At 36.9% G+C, this 18,618-nt stretch overlaps 1 protein-coding gene across 3 annotated transcripts in view; it reads left to right on the plus strand.

Annotated features, from left to right (window-relative positions):
• Window positions 1–18,618, plus strand: part of MAP3K5 (mitogen-activated protein kinase kinase kinase 5) — a 214,427-nt gene that overhangs the window by 59,777 nt on the left and 136,032 nt on the right. For all 3 annotated transcript variants that reach the window (XM_060167802.1, XM_060167804.1, XM_060167803.1), the window contains exon 2: window positions 8,059–8,198. In XM_060167802.1, coding sequence (XP_060023785.1) covers window positions 8,059–8,198 — 140 coding nt within the window. The remainder of the gene's footprint in view (window positions 1–8,058; window positions 8,199–18,618) is intronic.

An 18,618-nucleotide genomic window follows, 5' to 3' on the forward strand; every position in this document is an offset into this window, starting at 1 on the left:
GGATATATAATGAAGAAAGGATGTCCTGAGTCAAAGCTGCCTTCTCACTTCTTTCTATACTAAGTTGATAATCTCATCTACAATTCTACTTGAACTATCGTCCATCATTCTGACTCTTAAATCACTCAGTCTGATTCTCATCTTTCTGTATCTGACAGCTGTCACTTTGTTACAGAGTGACAGCTGTCAGATACACACATGCACACACACACACACACACACACACACACACACAATGTTTAGTGTGTCCCAATCCAAAGTCAAGTTACTACCCAAAAACTGGTTCTTCCTGTTGTCATTTATTATGTTAATGACAGGTCATCAATCTTAAACATTCAAGTTCAAAACAGAATCATTTTTAATTCTTTTTTTGATTATCCTGCATCCACCAAATTTCTAAAGCTTCCCCACCATGATTTCCCCGCCATGTTATCTCTATATTAGCTTAGGGGCACATGTCCCTTGAATGACTCCTTAACTTAACTGATTTCCCATCTTCCAGTCTGTTGTGACACTCATCCATCCACAGATTCTAGGTTTGTCTTCACAAAAATTTGATCCTGCCGCACCTCTTCTCAAAACTCATGGACGTGGATGGATCACCACTGATTGTAAAGTCAGGTCAGAATTCTTTATGTTGGCTTTCTATGCCTTCAGAATTTGATTTCAACATCACTTCGATGAGTAATTATTCATCTGAGGCTTCATCAGGTGGTGCTGAGTTATATAGTCGCATTGTCTTCAATAACATGATAAATTGCTCAAAGGGCTTCCTATGAACATTTTTTGTAGTGGCTCCATATAATGACCATATATTGAGAGTTTCCTGTGCCTAGTGCACATGTAACCCTTACAACAGTTTTATATGGTAAATACCTGTGTTACTATCCTCAATTTACAGTTGAGGAAACCGAAACTCAGAGAATTTAAGGTGTCTAATGTCACCCAGCCAGAAACCTAATTAGGATTCAGACACTGGAAGTCATGAAACAGCTTGCCTGCCTTTTGCATATTCATGACTCCTCTCGAGGCCACTGGAGATGGGGAGGTTTCCTTTCCAGCTTTTCAGCTCTGTGGTGTGCTTTTCTGACGCTGCATCTCCTCCTGGCCGAGAGCTGTGGTTCTAGGTCCTGCCGCTCTGGGCTGGGCACCTCCTACAGATGTGTGCTCTTTCCCCCTTGCATTCTCTCAAGCTGGTGCATCGTGAACTGAACTCTTGCAGCTATTGCCCAGGCAAGGGGACTTTAGTTCTTACACCACCAATCTTATTTGGTTCTGTTCCCTCCTTCCTTCTTTCCATGTTTCTCTCCTTCCCCTTTCCCCCCTCTTTCTTTCTCTTTTGTTTCTTTTTCCTCTCTAGGCTTCTCCCCTTTTCTCTCCCTGCACCCCCACCCCCCTTGGTAGGTGCAATGGCTCTCAATATTTTTACAAGACCACCCTCTGGAAGTGCAAACCGTCCCTCTGATCACTTACCTCCCAGGCTTCTTTTCAGGTTAAACACCCCGCCCCCATACCTCAGTATAATAAACATCAAACAAGCAAATTAGGGCTGGGGTGGGGAGATTATATATATATTTGCTTGAGCAATATATGAGTGATTCACGCTTGAATCACTGTGCATATATTTATTGGAGTTTAGGGATGAGGAAATTGGGGGCCAAAATCTACTGTTGATACAAATGTGTATCGTTATACACAGTAGGGTTAACTAAATAACATACAAGAAAATAAAAGGGTGCTGATGAAGCTAAATGAGTAGTAATTTAAAGCAGGAATTGCCAAACCATGACCAATTCAAAACAACAATGATGATGGATTATTCTTCTATCCTTCCTGAAAATCTCAGCAATTCTAGCTGTACAGTAGGAGTTTTGCAATTTTTCAACATTGTGTCCCTGCCAGGGTTTAGAAAACTGACTTAGAAACTTCAGGATACTCTCCTGGGGCACTACTTTTAGGCTATGAGTAACATTTTAGTAATTTTCATATTGTAGATTAGTTGTAAACAACCCTTATTCGTTCATAAAAGAAAAATCAATGGAATGCAGGTGATGCTTCCCTTAAGAATTAAGAAGGGATGATCATTTGGGGGTTAGTGTCTGCCCTTTAGAGAATCTCTCTTGGTTCACCCATTAAGGATCCCATTGGGAATTGACGTAGTTTTCTAGTGCGGTTTTCTGTATTTCTCAACCAAGTCCCAGGTACCCTTCCTTTCCTTGGCTTCTTCCATAATGCCTTTGATGTGCCGGGGGTGCTGTTTGAGGTGCTCCACTTTCTGACTCCGTTGCCAGCTGATGCCTCACCCACATAGGTTTCTGTCATCCATCCTACTGGAGAATGGCTCAGGATGTTTGCTGAATTAAACTGGAACTAATGGGTCATTGTGGGGATTAATCCGTCATGACTGGATGCGTAGTTCTGTGTAATAACTTGGGAAGTTTCCAGTGATTATGAAACTTTAGAGCACTTGTAGACTACAGAACAAGCTGAATCACTACTGGGCTCTTGCTTTGTCATCAGCGATCCTGATGCTTAAGGAAAAACGCTGAATAGATGGAAATAAACATTCATGTCTTCCTTCAATGCTGCTTTTTACAAGCGGCAGCAGCAGCTCTTGTGAGATATTTAACAGATATGGTTTACCAAGGAAAAATTAAATAGAAAGTAACGCAGACCATGAACCACTGCCATTTGCTGACCAAAATGCAATTACTCACAACAGTCTTATGTGATTGTCCTAGAAATTTATTATGCTTTAATAAACTCCTGGCAAACCTAATTTGATGCTCCATTTAGCGTTAATTGAATTGGAAGAAGGAAAGAAACTACACCTTATATACAACTGTGAGAGATTTTAATGTCTTTGCCTATATTTTTAAATGACTGACTTAGCCTTAAATTTTGAAATGTGGCAATTTTACGCACAATATTACCACAAAAGCTCAGTTAGACGATTATTACGTGCATTTACTCATGAAATACATTACAGGAGTATATATGCGTCAGTCCCCAAATCTATTTTTGCATTTCATTTTTGTTCTGATCTTTAGAACCTCCATATCCTATAAGTGTAGTATGTGGCTCATTGAAGAATTAAGGGCATGGATTCTCCAGCCAGATTGCCTGGGTTTGAATCCTGGTGCTACCGCTTTCAGACTGATTTTGGGCTGATTACTTATACCTTCTCTACCTCAGTGTCCTGAGATAATAACATTACCTACCACAAAAGGGGTATTATGAAGATTAAGTGATTTAATATTTCAGCACAGAATGTCTGACACGTGTAATTACTAAATACATGTTTATAAAATAAAGTGGGTAAACTGTACCCCATATAAGTGAGTTTCAAAAATGGTGGCATATCAGGCATTTATTTAGTTTGTTTTAATTACATCATCTTATGCATTTTTAGCATGTCTTAGGATGATTTCACAAGGAAAAAAATTTTCACCTGTTTATTTTATTACTTTTGAGAAGATATGCATCAGAGTCAGAAGGTAGCCATGATAAGATAATATTTTCTTTAGTTAGATAATGAAATATTATTGTGTAAAACAATGCTGTGTAACTAGAAGTCCTAGCCAGTATAACAAGGCAAAACAAAACAACCAACCAGAAAACAAAAACCATGAAAGACATACAGATTGGAAAGGAAGAAAGAAAACCATTTCTAGTTACAGATGATATGATTGTCCATGTAGAAAATCCCAAAGCATGGACCAAAAAAAAAAAAGCTCCTTGAACTAATAAGTGAGTTTAGTAAAGCTTCAGGATACAAGGTCAATATACAAAAATCAACCATTTTTATGTACTAACAATGAACAATTGGGATTTGCAATTTTAAAAAGAGTACCATCTACAATAGCGCCCCCAAAATGAAACAGGTATAAATTTAACAAAATATGTGTAGGAACTATATGTTGAAAATTACAAAATACTGATGGGCAAAGTAATCAAAGAAGACCTAAATAAGTGGAGAGATATGCCATATTCATGCACTGAAAGACTCAATATTGTTAAGATGTCAGTTCTCCTCAAAATGATCTATAGTCATCATAATCCTAGTCAGAATTCTGGGAGAATTTTTTGCAGCTATCAACAGATAGCTCTCAGCTACCAATTGCTTCTAAAATTTATACAGGAAAGCAAATTGAAGAACTCAAATAGCTACAACAGTTTTGAAAACAGAAGAGTTGGAGGACTCACACTGCCTGATTCCAGTACCTACCATAAAGCTACAGTAGACAGAACAGTGTACATAGCACAGATGGTCCCCAACTTACAATAGTTCGGTTTACGATTTTTGGACTTTATGATGGTACAAAAATGATACCCATTCAGTAGAAACCATAATGCAAAATTTTGAAGTTTGATCTTTTCCCGGGCTAGTGGTACAGTCCTCAAGTGTTCTGAGCACATTGAAGGTAGGCTAGGCTAAGCTATGATGTTCGGTAGTTTAAGTGTATTAAATGTATTTCAATTTACAGTACTTTCAACTTATGGGCTTATCTGGACATAACCCCATTGTAAATCGAGGGACATCTGTATTGGCAAAAGGTAGACACAGAGATCAATGGAATGGAATAGAAAATCCAAAACTTTTTGGAAGAGAAAATCAAAATGGATCATAAACTTAAATGTAAAAGCTATAAAACTTTTGGGAGAAAACAGAGGAGAAAACTTTTGTGACTTGGGTTAGGCAAAGATTTTTTTGAGATACCACACCTAAAGCACAATCCACAATAGAAAAAAAATTTGATAAATTGGTCTTAAAGTTAAAAACTTTGGCTCTCCTAAAGGCACTTAACAGAATGAAGAGGTAAGTCACAAACTGGGAGAAAGTATTTGTAAATAACATACCTGACAAAGGAAACATATCCAGATAATATAAAAACACACAAAACTCACAGTAAGAAAACAAACTCAACAATAAAAAAATGGGCACATGCTTTAACACTTCACAAAGCAGATGAAAGAGTAAATTTTCCTCTATGGAAATTAAGAAATATATTAAGAAAAAATACAAATACATTAGAACAAATCACTTATCTGAATTTGAGGTAGGAAAAATGCCTGTCTTCTTCTGAGTTATCATATGGTATTATGGTATTTTAAAATTACTATACAGTTTAGCAGTTTTAATGTTCTATATTGCATCCCCAAATGGGTCTGTTCCTGTTTAGATCTAGTGAATATACCTCAGTTTGCTTTTACCATTTATTTTAAATGTCTCGTTTCTCTCTTAATCTGAAAGCCTTCTGCAGCGTTTGTATTTTGTTTTAGCAACAAATTCCACGAGTCAGTTCTCTGGAAAGAACCCGTTTCCCCCCCTCTTGTCACTACTTTAACTTAGCATTTTTCTTTGTATATCTCTCATTTAGTTTTCATCGGCAGCTGTTTTATTTGGTTTCTCTCAGCCACACTGTATGCCTTCTCTTGATTTTAAAGCGGCGTCGCTGACTGAGTGGCTGGCATCTGTGGGAGGAGCAAGCCGTATGGGCGCAGGAGGCAGATGGGGTGTGTGGGTGGGATGCAGTGACTCAGTTTGTTCGGGTGTTGATTTTTGATGTGTAAATGGTAAGGACCCCAAAAGAAAGCTCTCCATTTGTATTAAAGAGCCCCGAAGTCATGTTAGCCTTGAAAACATCTTTTGGCGCTCCTGTGACCTGTCCTCCCCTTTTATAACCTCACTCAATCTTCTATGTCTTTAGCCTCCATTTGATCTGATTTATTTCTCCTTCACAGAATGCAGACTCTAATTTCACATTCATTAGATAAGGCCGACTGTCTCAAACAGCCTCTCGAGGGTCTGTGTCGCTTTTATAAAAGTGCTGCAGCTTGGTTTTACATTCAGTCACACGGGGCTTCAATGTTCTTTGTGTATTTTGGTGGGTTCCTAAATTACAAAAGTAATCAATGTTCATAATAGAAATTGTGAAAGACATAGAAGATAGAAAGAGGAAAAGGTAATTCATAATTCCATCACACAGCTTTATCACAGTTTACATTTTGGTATACAACTTTCCAAAACTTTTTTATTCATGTGCATATATACACATAGAATATATATAATAATCCATTCATTATAATGTATACATTATATTTTAATGTGTATGCTATACATTATAATGTATATATTTTAATATTTTTCCTTAGTATAGCTTGAATTTACCCCAATATTAAATGTTCTTCTATAATATAGTTTTCAATGGTTATATAACGTGCCATTAATTGAATTAGTGTGTGTGTGTGTGTGTCTGTGTGTGTGTGTGTATGTGTGTGTGTGTTTCGCCATTTTTCTACTGATGGATATTTAGGCATTTTCCATTGTTACTGCAAAAATAATATTTCAGTGCATATACTTACAAGTAAATCTGCTACATGTATAGGAATTTTCACAGGATATATTCTTAGGAATGGAATTATTGAGTCAAAGAGTGTGCATAATTTTAAGGACTCAAGTCTCCTAAAATGTTCCCCACAGCATGTAAGAGTATCATTTCTTTGCATCTCCATTGGGTATTTTGAAATATCTTAGGCCACTTGTTAGGGAAAAAACTTGACACTATTATTCGTTTAATGTGCATTTATTAGTAGTGAGATGTAGAATATTTTTATATGTTTATTTACCATTTTAGTTATACTTTTGTGATTTTACCTGCCTATGTCCATAGCCTAATTTTCTATTGTAATGTTCTTATTTGTTTTAAATTGACCAATCGAGATAATTTATAAAGATATTAACCTTTCATGTGTCACGTATTGTACATATTTTAAACAAATTAGCATCATCTGTTAAATTTGCTGTATGTTAACATTTTCATTTTAATTGTGAGTAGGATCTGTTTATTACATTTTCCAGAAGCTTATTATGATTATAAAGGAAGCTCTTGGTTTTCATAATTTTGGATCTTGACACCTTACTAAATTGTATTATTGCTCATAGTCGTTGTTTAATTGATTCTACTGGGTTTTTTTGGTTGGTAATTGTAACATCTGCAAGTAATGATAATCATGTATTTTATTTTATAGAATTATGTTTCCATACCTTGTGAAATCTTATTGCATTAGTTAGGATTTTCAGAAAGTGTACTAGTAGTGAGAATAGTTGACAGTCTTGTCTTTTTCCTGATTTTCATGGGAATACCTATAAGCACAAAGTTGGCAGTTGTTATGAAATATATATTATTCTTCACTTTAAAGAAGTGCCCTTATATTTTCAGTTTGCCGTTATTTTTAATGAGAAATGGAAGTGGATTCTGAATTTTAGTTAAAGTATCAATACTTGGGGCATCTTTGGGAATGCTGATGATTTTTTTTGCATTGAGCCATCCTTGCATTCCCCAAATAAATTTTAAACCCATGATCTAGTGGTCTTATAGTATAATGCTTGATGCATTTTGCTCAGTTTTCTTTCATGTTTTTGTCTGTATACATAAATGAGTTTGAGACTAATCTGAATTTTATTTTTGGGACATTGTCAAATTTTGGTATCAAGTTTATGCCACCCTGGTGTTAGTCATCTATGAGCTTTGGAAGAACTTGTATCTGTGGTTATATTCTCCTTCTTAGTCATAATTTCTATACCTTTGATTTTTCTTTTTCTTGATTATACTTGCTAAGGACTTGCTAGATATTAATTATTATAAAATACAGCTCTGAATTGAGTCAGCATCTTACCTATTTGCTTTTATAAATCTCATTTTACATTTATTACTTGCTTCTGTTTCCCATGGATCTGCTTCTGGAACCTTTGTTAACTTGTTTTCAGTGTTGAAATTTAACAGAGAGAATAAGTCCTGCTTCCCACCATTGCAGACTCTCCTTAGTTTCCAGTAATTATATGACCCCCTTATTGTTTTAAAAGTGCAGTTTTGCTGCAGTTTGTAAAACCACTTCTGATAGAACTGCTAATTAAAAAGTCAGTGGTAAATGAAGAGGGAAAGTCCCTATGGTTTCCTCGTTTCCTCTTTGAATACTAAGTAACTGGAACCGAAAAGTGCTTACTGGGCATTATTTAGGTGTCATCTTTTGGGGGACTTTGTTTTCTGTTTGCAGATATTGCCGTGGTGGAGATGAGTGATGCCTTCCGGCAGCCGTCTTTATTTTACCACCTTGGAGTGAGAGAAAGTTTCAGCATGGCCAACAACATCATCCTCTACTGTGATACTAATTCAGACTCTCTGCAGTCCCTGAAGGTACCTCACTTGTTTACTAAATATTTACTCTAGGCACCAGAGCTTTAGGGATAACTCTCCATCATCCAAAAAAAAAAAAATTCAAGTAGTGTATGTTTATGAAAGGATGTTTTTGTTAGTCCAATAATTATGTAACAGTGACGAATTACATTGTGAGGTTTATCTGGAATTCAATGTGGAAATTTGATGATACACAGATAGGGGAAAAACTTAGTGTTGATTTCTGAGCTCTGATTGGAGTTGCAGTTGAGGAGACGGTTGTTAATAGGAAGTTGTCAGTATACACACTGGAGAAAGAAGAGGAGATTGCATAAGGTATGGACAGCCCTCGTGCTGTGTCACCATTGGGGGTTTCGTTGGGCACACCTGTCTCCAACTAGAAATACGCTGCCTACTGAAAGTACTCTGAGTAGAAACTCTCTATCACCAAAAATTGCCATCCTCTTTCACTGGGATATGATTTCAATTAAAGTGGGAAAAGGGGAAGGAAAACTTACCGTATTTGTCTGCAAAATTCAGCATGTCTCATGGCATTCTCTCCATTATAGGAACTTAATGATAGGAGGGTATTTCCTCCACCCAGAAAGATTGCCTAAAATGCTTTTGCAAGGCCAAGTGAGTCTCCACTGTGTGATTCTTTGAGAAGCATCTAACAGTTCAGCACATAACTCATGCTGAACCTGATATCATTCATTTCCTTTGCGAAACTTCCATCTACCTCTTCGTGGCTTTTTCTCATCTATATTTTCAAGTTCCCAAATCAAAGCCAACCTTGGAACGTGGAGTCCTAAAACCCAGAGCCATACTTCCAGTAGCTTAGGAATTGGTAATATGAAGATCTCTAACCCAAAATCCAAGCCAAAAAAAATTTAGTAGTATTTTGCTTTTATCTGAATATCTGAAGCTTATATGACTTTCTTTAAAAAATCTGCAGAGTGTCATTTAGCAAATACCTTTGCTGTATGCCAGGCATTGTGCTGGGGATTTATAGGCTATCCCTTTCCAGAATACTCTGAAACAGTACTAAGGGATTTTCCCCAACTCCGTCTAAATCTATTTTTCACCTGGAACAATTCTTTAAGCAACCCCTACTTAATTTTGCCCCAGATGTACCCCTTTAATTAATGTATCATACATTTCATGATGGCGTATTTTTAATTAAACATTTTGATTTGGTACTATTTACAACATATATTAGCAGTTGATGAAGAGATTATTTTATTTACTCTTTGTATTCTGCTATTTTATTTTCTTTGCATTGTTTACTTTCAGCAGGCAATGTTGTGTTGGACATTTTTCACACTATACTATTTTTATTCTTGTCCTACTGGTATCTGGTGATTTAATTTTATGGCCATCCTTTCCTAAGGAAATTTTTTTAAATTACATTTGAGAGAAAGAGATAAAGCTAATCTTATCAGAAATTTGTGTGGGACAAATAAACTGATTTATTTAATTGCTTTCAGCCAGCCTTTGTATAGAAGTGTTATTGGTATTTGAATAAAACAGTTCTTTAAAGAGGCTTGTCTGTCTAAAATATACTCATTTATCTTGTACATAATCGCTGCTTGTCATTGAGCTCTTACTATGTGCTAGGTACTAAGTGCTTTACCCACATACATATTCACGTTTAATTCTTAAAACATCCCTGTGAGGTATATAATCTTTTTTAAAAAAAATTTTATTTATTTATTTATTTATTTATGGCTGCGTTGGGTCCTCGTTGCTGCATGCGGACTTTCTCTAGTTGTGGTGAGCAGGGGCTACTCTTTGTTGCAGTGCACGGGCTTCTCACTATGTTGGCTTCTCCTGTTGCAGAGCACGGGCTCTGGGCACGCAGGTTTCAGTAATTGTGGCTCGTAGGCTCTAGAGCACGGGCTCAGTAGTTGTGGCACATGGGCTTAGTTGCTCCGCAGCATGGGGGATCTTCCTGGACCAGGGATCAAACCTGTGTCCCCTGCATTGGCAGGAAGATTCTTAACCATTGCGCCACCAGGGAAGTCCCTGGGGTATATATTCTATCACCAAATTATAAGATTTCAAACTGAGACTCTAACAAATTCAATCATTTGCCCAAGGTGATATGGAAAATTTGGGACCATGTCTGCCTGACTCCAAGGCCTGTTCCCTTAACCACTAAACTTGGTTGCAGTTACTTTTAGTTAGAAGGATATCAGACATTCCTGCTAACTGTGTTCATTTAGAAAAACCCATCAAGCATACGTCCTGAGTTGTTCCATGCAACATCCATCCCTTCTTTTGTCTTCCTCCTTCCACTGACTGTATGTTATTGACTGTATTCCCTAAGCTTTTGCCATTTTCTTATTTAGTTTGTTCCTGGCCCAAATAGGTATGTGGTTGCAGAGGACAAAGTTCTGGGGTAGAAAGTGTTTTTTTTTCAGTCTCTGAGCAATGGAAGTTCCTCGGGTTCTGCTACTGAGGAAAGTCTGTGTGTGTGTGTGTGTGTGTGTGTGTGTGTGTGTGTGTGTGTGTGTGTGTATTTTTAATTTTTTAAATTTATTTCCGTTGCAGGTAGTTATAGGTGTAACTGTTATCCCTGCCATCTACCAACAGAAAGGAAAACTGCTGTGAAATAAGGCAGAACAAGAGATATTTACAAATAATATATTATGTATGGATTAACCAAATAAAAACCAAGCGTCTCCCTATTTTCACAGGGCAAAGACAGAATGAGAATGTTATTCTTATCCCATACCTAGCTTCACTTAAGTTGATTCTTTGGGCATCTAGAAAGTACAGCTGCACCAGTTTTATTTCCATCTACTGCTCTTTGTTGAAGAGAACAGTTTCTCTTTAGCAGCAAATTCTTAGGAAGAAATCATAGGAAACATTTTTTTTTAAGTTTAAGCTTCTGAAAAATCATTGTTAGGAACCATATAAGTACTTAAAATCTATGTCTGAGTTTTCATATGAAAGCATATTTAGAATCTAATCAAATCATGAACTTGCAATAGGATTTGTAGTCATTTTAAATTACAAGTACTCTCTTATTGTAGCAAGAAATATTTAATTTTCTTCAAAAAAAAGATCATCGTTGCACTTTGAGAAAGGGAAGTTGATAGATATTCTTTTTTTTTCCTTAGCATTGTAATAACAATTTTCTCTAGATAAGTATCATGAAAACTTCTTATGTGCCTATTAGTGAGACTCTTAATGCTGAGATTTACATTTGCTTGAAAATAAGAAATTGCTGGGAACAGTTGTTTTCTGATTTATTTCGTGCATCAGAGAAATTATCAGATCTTCCCTTGGGGTCTCTCGGTAAACGGGACAGTAGGTCTGGACACCATTGGCCAGTAAGTTGTTGGGCCAATACACAGAATGCGTCTGTCATCAGAAAGGGCTTGGGAGAAATGAATGGCTGTTGTGTAGAGTGAGGAAGTTGTTTTAATGAACCGTTTCTTCTATCATCAGAAATTCCTTTACAACAACTGCTCTCAGCTCTAATTCTTGTGATTCTTCCCCCTTTTCCCTTGTTTAGCTCCCTCTGTTTTTTCTAGGCTACTCCCCACTCACATTAAATAATGTTTCATATAAAAACAAAGCAAAACAAAACAAGGAAATATCACTTAAAAGCCAACAATTAAAAGCCCTTATTATACCAACGGCAAGGCTGTGGAGAGTGGAAAACGTATGCATTGCTGGTGGGAGAGTATGTTGGCGCTACCTTTTGAAGATCAATTTGGCAATAGCTTATAATATCAAATGAGCGTATCACCAAGAGTCAGCAGTTCTGTCTCTAGATGTATACTGTAAAAAAAAATCTTTAGCATGCATAAGGAGATATAATCAAGAATGTTTATGTTAACATTGTTTGTAATAACCTCTCCCCCAGAGGAATTGGTAAATATCTCTCAACAGAAGAATGAATAACTACTTTCTGGTATAGTCATTTAATGGAATCTTATAGAGCACTTAAAATGAATTAACTAGAGCTTTCTGTACCACTATCAATATATCTCATAAAGAGTGTTATGGGAAAAAAAAATTATAGAAGCTTGTGTACAGTATAGTGCCATCTATACAAAATGTAATGACGTGCAGGACAATTTTTTTATACATTTATATTATAAAAGGATAGAAGTATGTATGGGAATTATAAATAAATTAAGAATAGTTACCTCTTTGAAGGATAGGAGTGGCATAGAGTTGAGAGGGGATGACAGGAATCTTCAACTATATATGTAATATTATATTTCTAAGACTAGGTGGTACATGCATAGGTGTGTGAAAAAGTTTTATTTTAAATTTTTAAAATTGAAGTATAATTAACTTACAATACTGTATTAATTTCAGGTGTGCAGCATAGTAATGATCACCATAAGTCTAGCTACCATCTGTCACTATACAAAGTACATTACAGTGTTATTGACTGTATTCCCTATGCTGTATACTACATCCCCATGACTTATTTATTTTATAACTGGAAGTTTCTACCGCTTAATCCCCTTTACCTATTTTCCCCATCTTCACACGCCCCTCTCCTCTGGCAACCATCAGTTTGTTGTCTGTATCTATCAGTCTGTTTCTGTTTTGTCTTGTTTGTTTGCCTGTTTTGTTTTTTAATTCTGCACATAAATGAAATCATATGGTACTTGTCTTTCTCTGTATGACTTATTGCACTCAGCATAAATATTCTCTAGCTCCATCCATGTTGTTGCAAATGGCACAATTTCATTCTTTTTATGGCGAGTAGTATTCCATTGTACATATATAAACATATGTATGTACCACATCTTCTTTATCTGTTCATCTATTGATAGACATCTAGATTCTGTATCTTGTTTCTGTATCTTGGCTATTGGAAATAATGCTGCAGTGAACTTGGGGGGTGCATATATCTCTTCAAATTAGTTTTCATTTTCTTCACATAAACACCTAGAAGTGGAATTGCTGGATCATATGGTAGTTCTTTTGAGGAACCTCTATACTGTTTCCACAGAAGCTACACCAATTTACATTCCTGCCAACGGTGAATGAGGGTTCCTTTTTCTCCACATCCTTGCCAACACTTTGTTGTATTTTGATGATGGCCATTCTGACAGGTCTGAGGTGATATCTCATTGTAGTTTTGATTTGCATTTACCTGATGATTAGTGATGTTGAGCATCTTTTCATGTGCTTGTTGACTATCTGTATGTCTTCTTTTCAAAAATGTCTATTTCAGATCTTCTGCCCATTTTTTAATCAGGTTTTTTTTAATATTGAGTTGTATGAGTTCTTTATGTATTTTGGATATTAATCCCTTATTAGATATATCATTTGCAATTATCTTCTCCCATTTAGTAGGTTGCCTTTTTGTTTTGTTGGTGGTTTTCTTTGCTGTGCTAAAAGAGTGTATGATTAAGTTTTATATTTTTATATACTTGAAATATTTCATAATTAACCTTTTTTAATGAAAAAGTTGTTATACTCTGTTATTTCCTGTAGCCATCAGGATAATTTACATATATTTTGGGCATTTGAATCTCAAAATATTTTTTTAGTTTCTTTTTTCTAATGTTCTAGCTGTCGTTAGAAAGCCTCACATGCATTTGGATCTTTCTTTCTGCACTAGGATAGGCTTTATTCCCATTTTATCCATTGCAGAATAAATCTTTGTCTAGAGATTGATATACACATCAGTTAGTGGTGACACAGCTTGTGTTGAAGCTTAATGATTATGTGAGATTATTCCTTATTCAAGAAATTTAGTTGTATTTTTCTCTGTAACCATTGCTTTTTTTTTTTTTTTAATTGGTCCAGGGATCCTTTATTTATTTATTTATTTAGGCTGTGTTGGGTCTTTGTTGCTGCACGTGGGCTTTGTCTAGTTGCAGCAGTGAGCAGGGGCTACTCTTCACTACAGTGCGCGGGCTTCTTATTGTGGTGGCTTCTCTTATTGCAGAGCATAAGCTCTAGGCGTGCGGGCTTCAGTAGTTGAGGCGCACGGGCTTAGCTGCTCTGCGGCATGTGGGATTTTTCCGGACCAGGGATCAAGCCCGTGTCCCCTGCATTGGCAGGCAGATTCTTATCCACTGCGCCACCAGGGAAGTCTCTGTAGCCATTGCTTGAAAAGTCACTTTCCAGATGGGATTTGCTTTCATAAACTGTTCTCTACAGCAGTCTATCTACATGTTTAATCCTTCACGATCTCACTGAATATAGTACCTACACGAGATATTTGTACACCCATGTTCATAACAGCATTACTTACAATAGCCAAAAGATGGAAGCAGCTTAAATGTCTATCAGTGGATGAATGGATAAAACAAAATGTGGTATACACATACAATGGAACATTATTCAGCCTTAAAAAGGAAGGAAATTCTGACACATGCTACAACATGGATGAACCTCGAGAACTACCATAGTTGCTCATTCAAACAGTTCCATGGTACCTAGACCCATGATGTATATCTGTAGATACAGAGAGACCCAATCTCCTTTAGTGCTTATATATGAGAAATTGGACATTGTCTGTTTTTCTGGTAATCATTCATTTCCACCTGAAGCAAATGGTTATAGTTTTGCAAAGAGCAGACAGTGATGTCCATGTTGTAAATTTTGATGATTATACCAGTTTCTAGTAAATTGGTGAGGTGATCAAGGTAATTTTTGTTATAAATACCTTGAACTTAAGTTAAATTTTTACATGTATTTGGCAAATTTGCTCAGATTCTAGAGTGTTCTTAAACCCATGAAACTTTTTTTTTCGTCTTATACCACTGCTTCCTTTTCTTAAAGTTTTATCTCCCTTACCAAGATAAGTAACTAAGATGAGTTTAGTTTTAGATTGAATTGCGTATGAAATTAAAATTTGTTATTTTCCCAAAGGTTTATGATTCTTTAGTTTAATAATGAATTTTTACTGCATTCTTTTCAGCACTCTAAAATAGCACTTAACTTAGTCAGTGGTACAAAGTACACAGTAAGTATTAGGGAAAAAAGTCATTTGAGAATATGATCCTATAAAGTAGTCTAACGATTTGTGAACATTGGCCCTGCCCCATATAACAGCACTGCTCCTGGACATTTTCACAAGTGTCTTGCTTACTTGATAACTAACCGTTGATTTGTAAACCATGGCATTCTGCATCTCCCCTGTTCAACTTAGCCATCACATACCCTTTTTTTTTTTTTTTTTTTTTTTTTTTTTTTGCGGTACGCGGGCCTCTCGCTGTTGTGGCCTCACCCGCTGCGGAGCACAGGCTCCGGCCGCGCAGGCTCAGCGGCCATGGCTCACGGGCCCAGCCGCTCCGCGGTATGTGGGATCTTCCCGGACCGGGGCATGAACCCGTGTCCCCTGCATCGGCAGGCAGACTCTTAACCACTGCGCCACCAGGGAAGCCCCCACATACACTTTTTAATATTTCATGGAAAGATTTTCTTTTCTGTTGAGAGAAAAAAATAGTCTTGTTCTTTTGTTTTACTTATTCCAGAAATTATCTTTCACCTGAGCTATAATAATTCCATGTCAAATTGGGGGAAGAAAAAGAGACAATTTTGGGGAGGAACAGCTAAGAAATACCTGTGAGCACTGCTGTATCAAGATTTTCTCTCAAGATCTTGAACTGACAGACTAGATGAATGATTTCTTTAGCAGGAATTGATTTCCAGTTGTTTGAATCCCTGAGGTTGGGGAAAGGGCTTGAGACTAGAAAATCCAGTTTTCTTTGATGTCAATTAGCAATATTACATCTTCAAAGGAATTATCTGTATACTGGATAAAGTATGCCCTTGCTTTCCTTCCTAATTCCTCCTTTATCCTCCCCCATCCCATTGTTTCTAGCATCTTATTTTCATTTTGTCAAAGGGAGAAGGGAATCTTTGCTACATAGTGAATGGAAGATGACGTCATATCTCTGGGTTGGCACCAGGTATTCTCTTCATTTGTAGAGACTTTCATCACAGGACCAGGAGTTCGAATACCTTAAAAAGCAAGAAGGAATACCTCTGCACACAGAAGGTGTGAGTCTGAAAGCCTCCTAACTCCCACCCAATGGGGCAAGGCTTGCTGGATTCTGTTCCCTTTTGTTCATTATAAATAATTGATTCTTTCTGTGGAAGCTGAACTTTGTGGCACTGCAACTCATCATCCTATCTGAGTTCTTTTAGAATGCATCCTTGAAATTTTTACTGAAATCTATGTGTAAAATGTAATTTACTGTGCCGAAATTCATTATGTTTTAACTTTGCAACAATACAGTTTGTTTTTTGAGAAATACTTGTACTTGAATAATATGGTCCAATTAGGCATTGCTGAAAGAAACAGCTGATGACAAAAAAGAGGAAGTTGATTTTAATAATAACACCACATTATAAGAAGTTTGCGTTAAGAAGCTCTTTCAAATGCTGAACGTATAAAATGTCACCCTTCAGCTGTTTGCAGATATGTATCTACTTACAGTAGAGTTCTCCCACCAAGATAAATTTTTTTTAACTTGAAACAAAAGTAATAGAGGAGGAGAAGAAAGTCTAAAATTTCTTTTAGGATTACTTTCCAGCCTGGGTATAATTTAACCTGATTTTTGGTACAGGTTGTTTTTATTGACAGTTGCTCATATGTCTTACCCATGATCATGATGTGTTCTTCCCCATGATCATGAACAACACAGGTACAAGATGCCTCTGTATCTGATAACGGTGGGAATTGAGTTGGGGTTGTCTGCTTTGATAGTATTAATACCTCATATTGCCTATGGCTTTAAAACACTTGAAGGTCTCTCATAAACTTATTTCATTTGGTCTTTCAAAATGACCCAATGAGATAGACAAGTTACTGTGTAGATTGAACAGATAGAAGATGCTTTCTTTACAGATGAGAACTAAATCCACAGGGATGCAATGACTTAGAGGCACACACAGTTAATAAGTGTCAGAGCAGGACAAGCCCCATATTCTTGGACTTGTCATCAGGTACATTTCCCTCTAAGTCCGTCCACAGATTTCATATGTCCGTTAAAAATATGATTTTCCAGGTTGTTGTTAGATTTTTTTTTTTAACTCGAGCTTTTATGTAAGCATAACATGTAAGCACAAGTCTACTTAGTTCCCTAACTTTAAAGATGGGCCAGTTCTGTGAAACCTGTGTTGGCGTGTTCTTCCTAAGTCCGCTCAGCATGTGGAAGGGTAAAGATGAGTCCCACCTTCTCAGTGAGGCCCGTGGTGTTCACAGCAGCCCATCTGATATTTCTTTGTTTAGCTTTGAAGCATTGAAATCAGGTAAGAGGATGGAGGTGGGGAGTACAAAAAAGATTCCTTTTTTCCTAACTTTAGTAGAAAGCTAGCCACGTTCCACTGGGACAGAAGGATATATCAGAAGAGAAGACCTAGAAGGTCACCAGCAGGGGAGCCATGGTCTTTTTTCCTGGCCAAGAACTCCCAGCCCTCTCCTTTCTATTCTTTCAGGAAACAGATCCTGGTTGCTAACTCTGTTTCTTCCACCCTGAGTCCATTTGACCTGGCAACCTCACACCAGCTGTTCCCACTTCCTACTTCTGGCTGTAATTACCTAAATGTTAGTCACAGAAACTTTCCAATTTGGGGGACTCTCCATTTATTTATCCTTACGATGACCTCTTCAATGTTACATTGTCCCAAATAGCTCTCAAAAGTTGTCTTTGTCTTCCCTTGGAATGAGACCTAGGCTAGATTGTCTCATTTGTCTTGCTTCTGGGGTTGCTTATCAAAGGGTCCTGGAGTATTGAAAAAACATTTGAGGATGTTTCTGTTACAGCCAGTGAGCGCACTGATCAAAAGCCCCCTAAAGGCTTTAGGCAAGAACAAAGTTGTAGTAGGGTAATGCATCTTCAGAAACATTTCACTGGTAAGGAACTGGAATTTATGTTGACTTTTATTTTTTTCATTTCTAGGCACTTTAGGTGAAAAGTTTCCATGAAGTGATGTGAAATATTGCAGTTGCCTCTTAAATTTATTCCCTTCGTCCTTTTTTTTCCTTCAGTGGATTTCGCACAAATTAAACATTCACTATTCTACCTCAGTAGTTAGATACCTTTTGAGGTCTTGTTTGCTATTTATTTGTACTGAGTTAAAATGCACAAATAGTACCTTTCTTTCTTTATAGTTGATACCTCCTTTAAGGTTGCATCGTAAGCTGTAAGTAAACTCTCCTTCAAGAGAGCCATTTGTATCCAGTTAGCTTCTATAAAACATGAGCAAGCGTTCATAAGAATTCAGTAGATTGCTCTAGGGGTGATTTAATATAGTTTTAGAATTTGTTATAATGCACGCATTACCTGAAATGAAAGCAAAGAAGACATGTAAGAGGGTTATTACTTCAGTGAGCAATTCTTCAGGAAGACATAACGTGTTGGCTGTAGGCCAGTAGCAGCTGTGGTTATTTCCTATGGTGCCAAGCAGAGGGGAGGCTTCAGCGTGCTCAGCCCTCACCACAGAT

Source organism: Lagenorhynchus albirostris, chromosome 12 (genome assembly GCF_949774975.1).
Source record: "Lagenorhynchus albirostris chromosome 12, mLagAlb1.1, whole genome shotgun sequence".
Lineage (NCBI taxonomy): Eukaryota > Metazoa > Chordata > Mammalia > Artiodactyla > Delphinidae > Lagenorhynchus > Lagenorhynchus albirostris.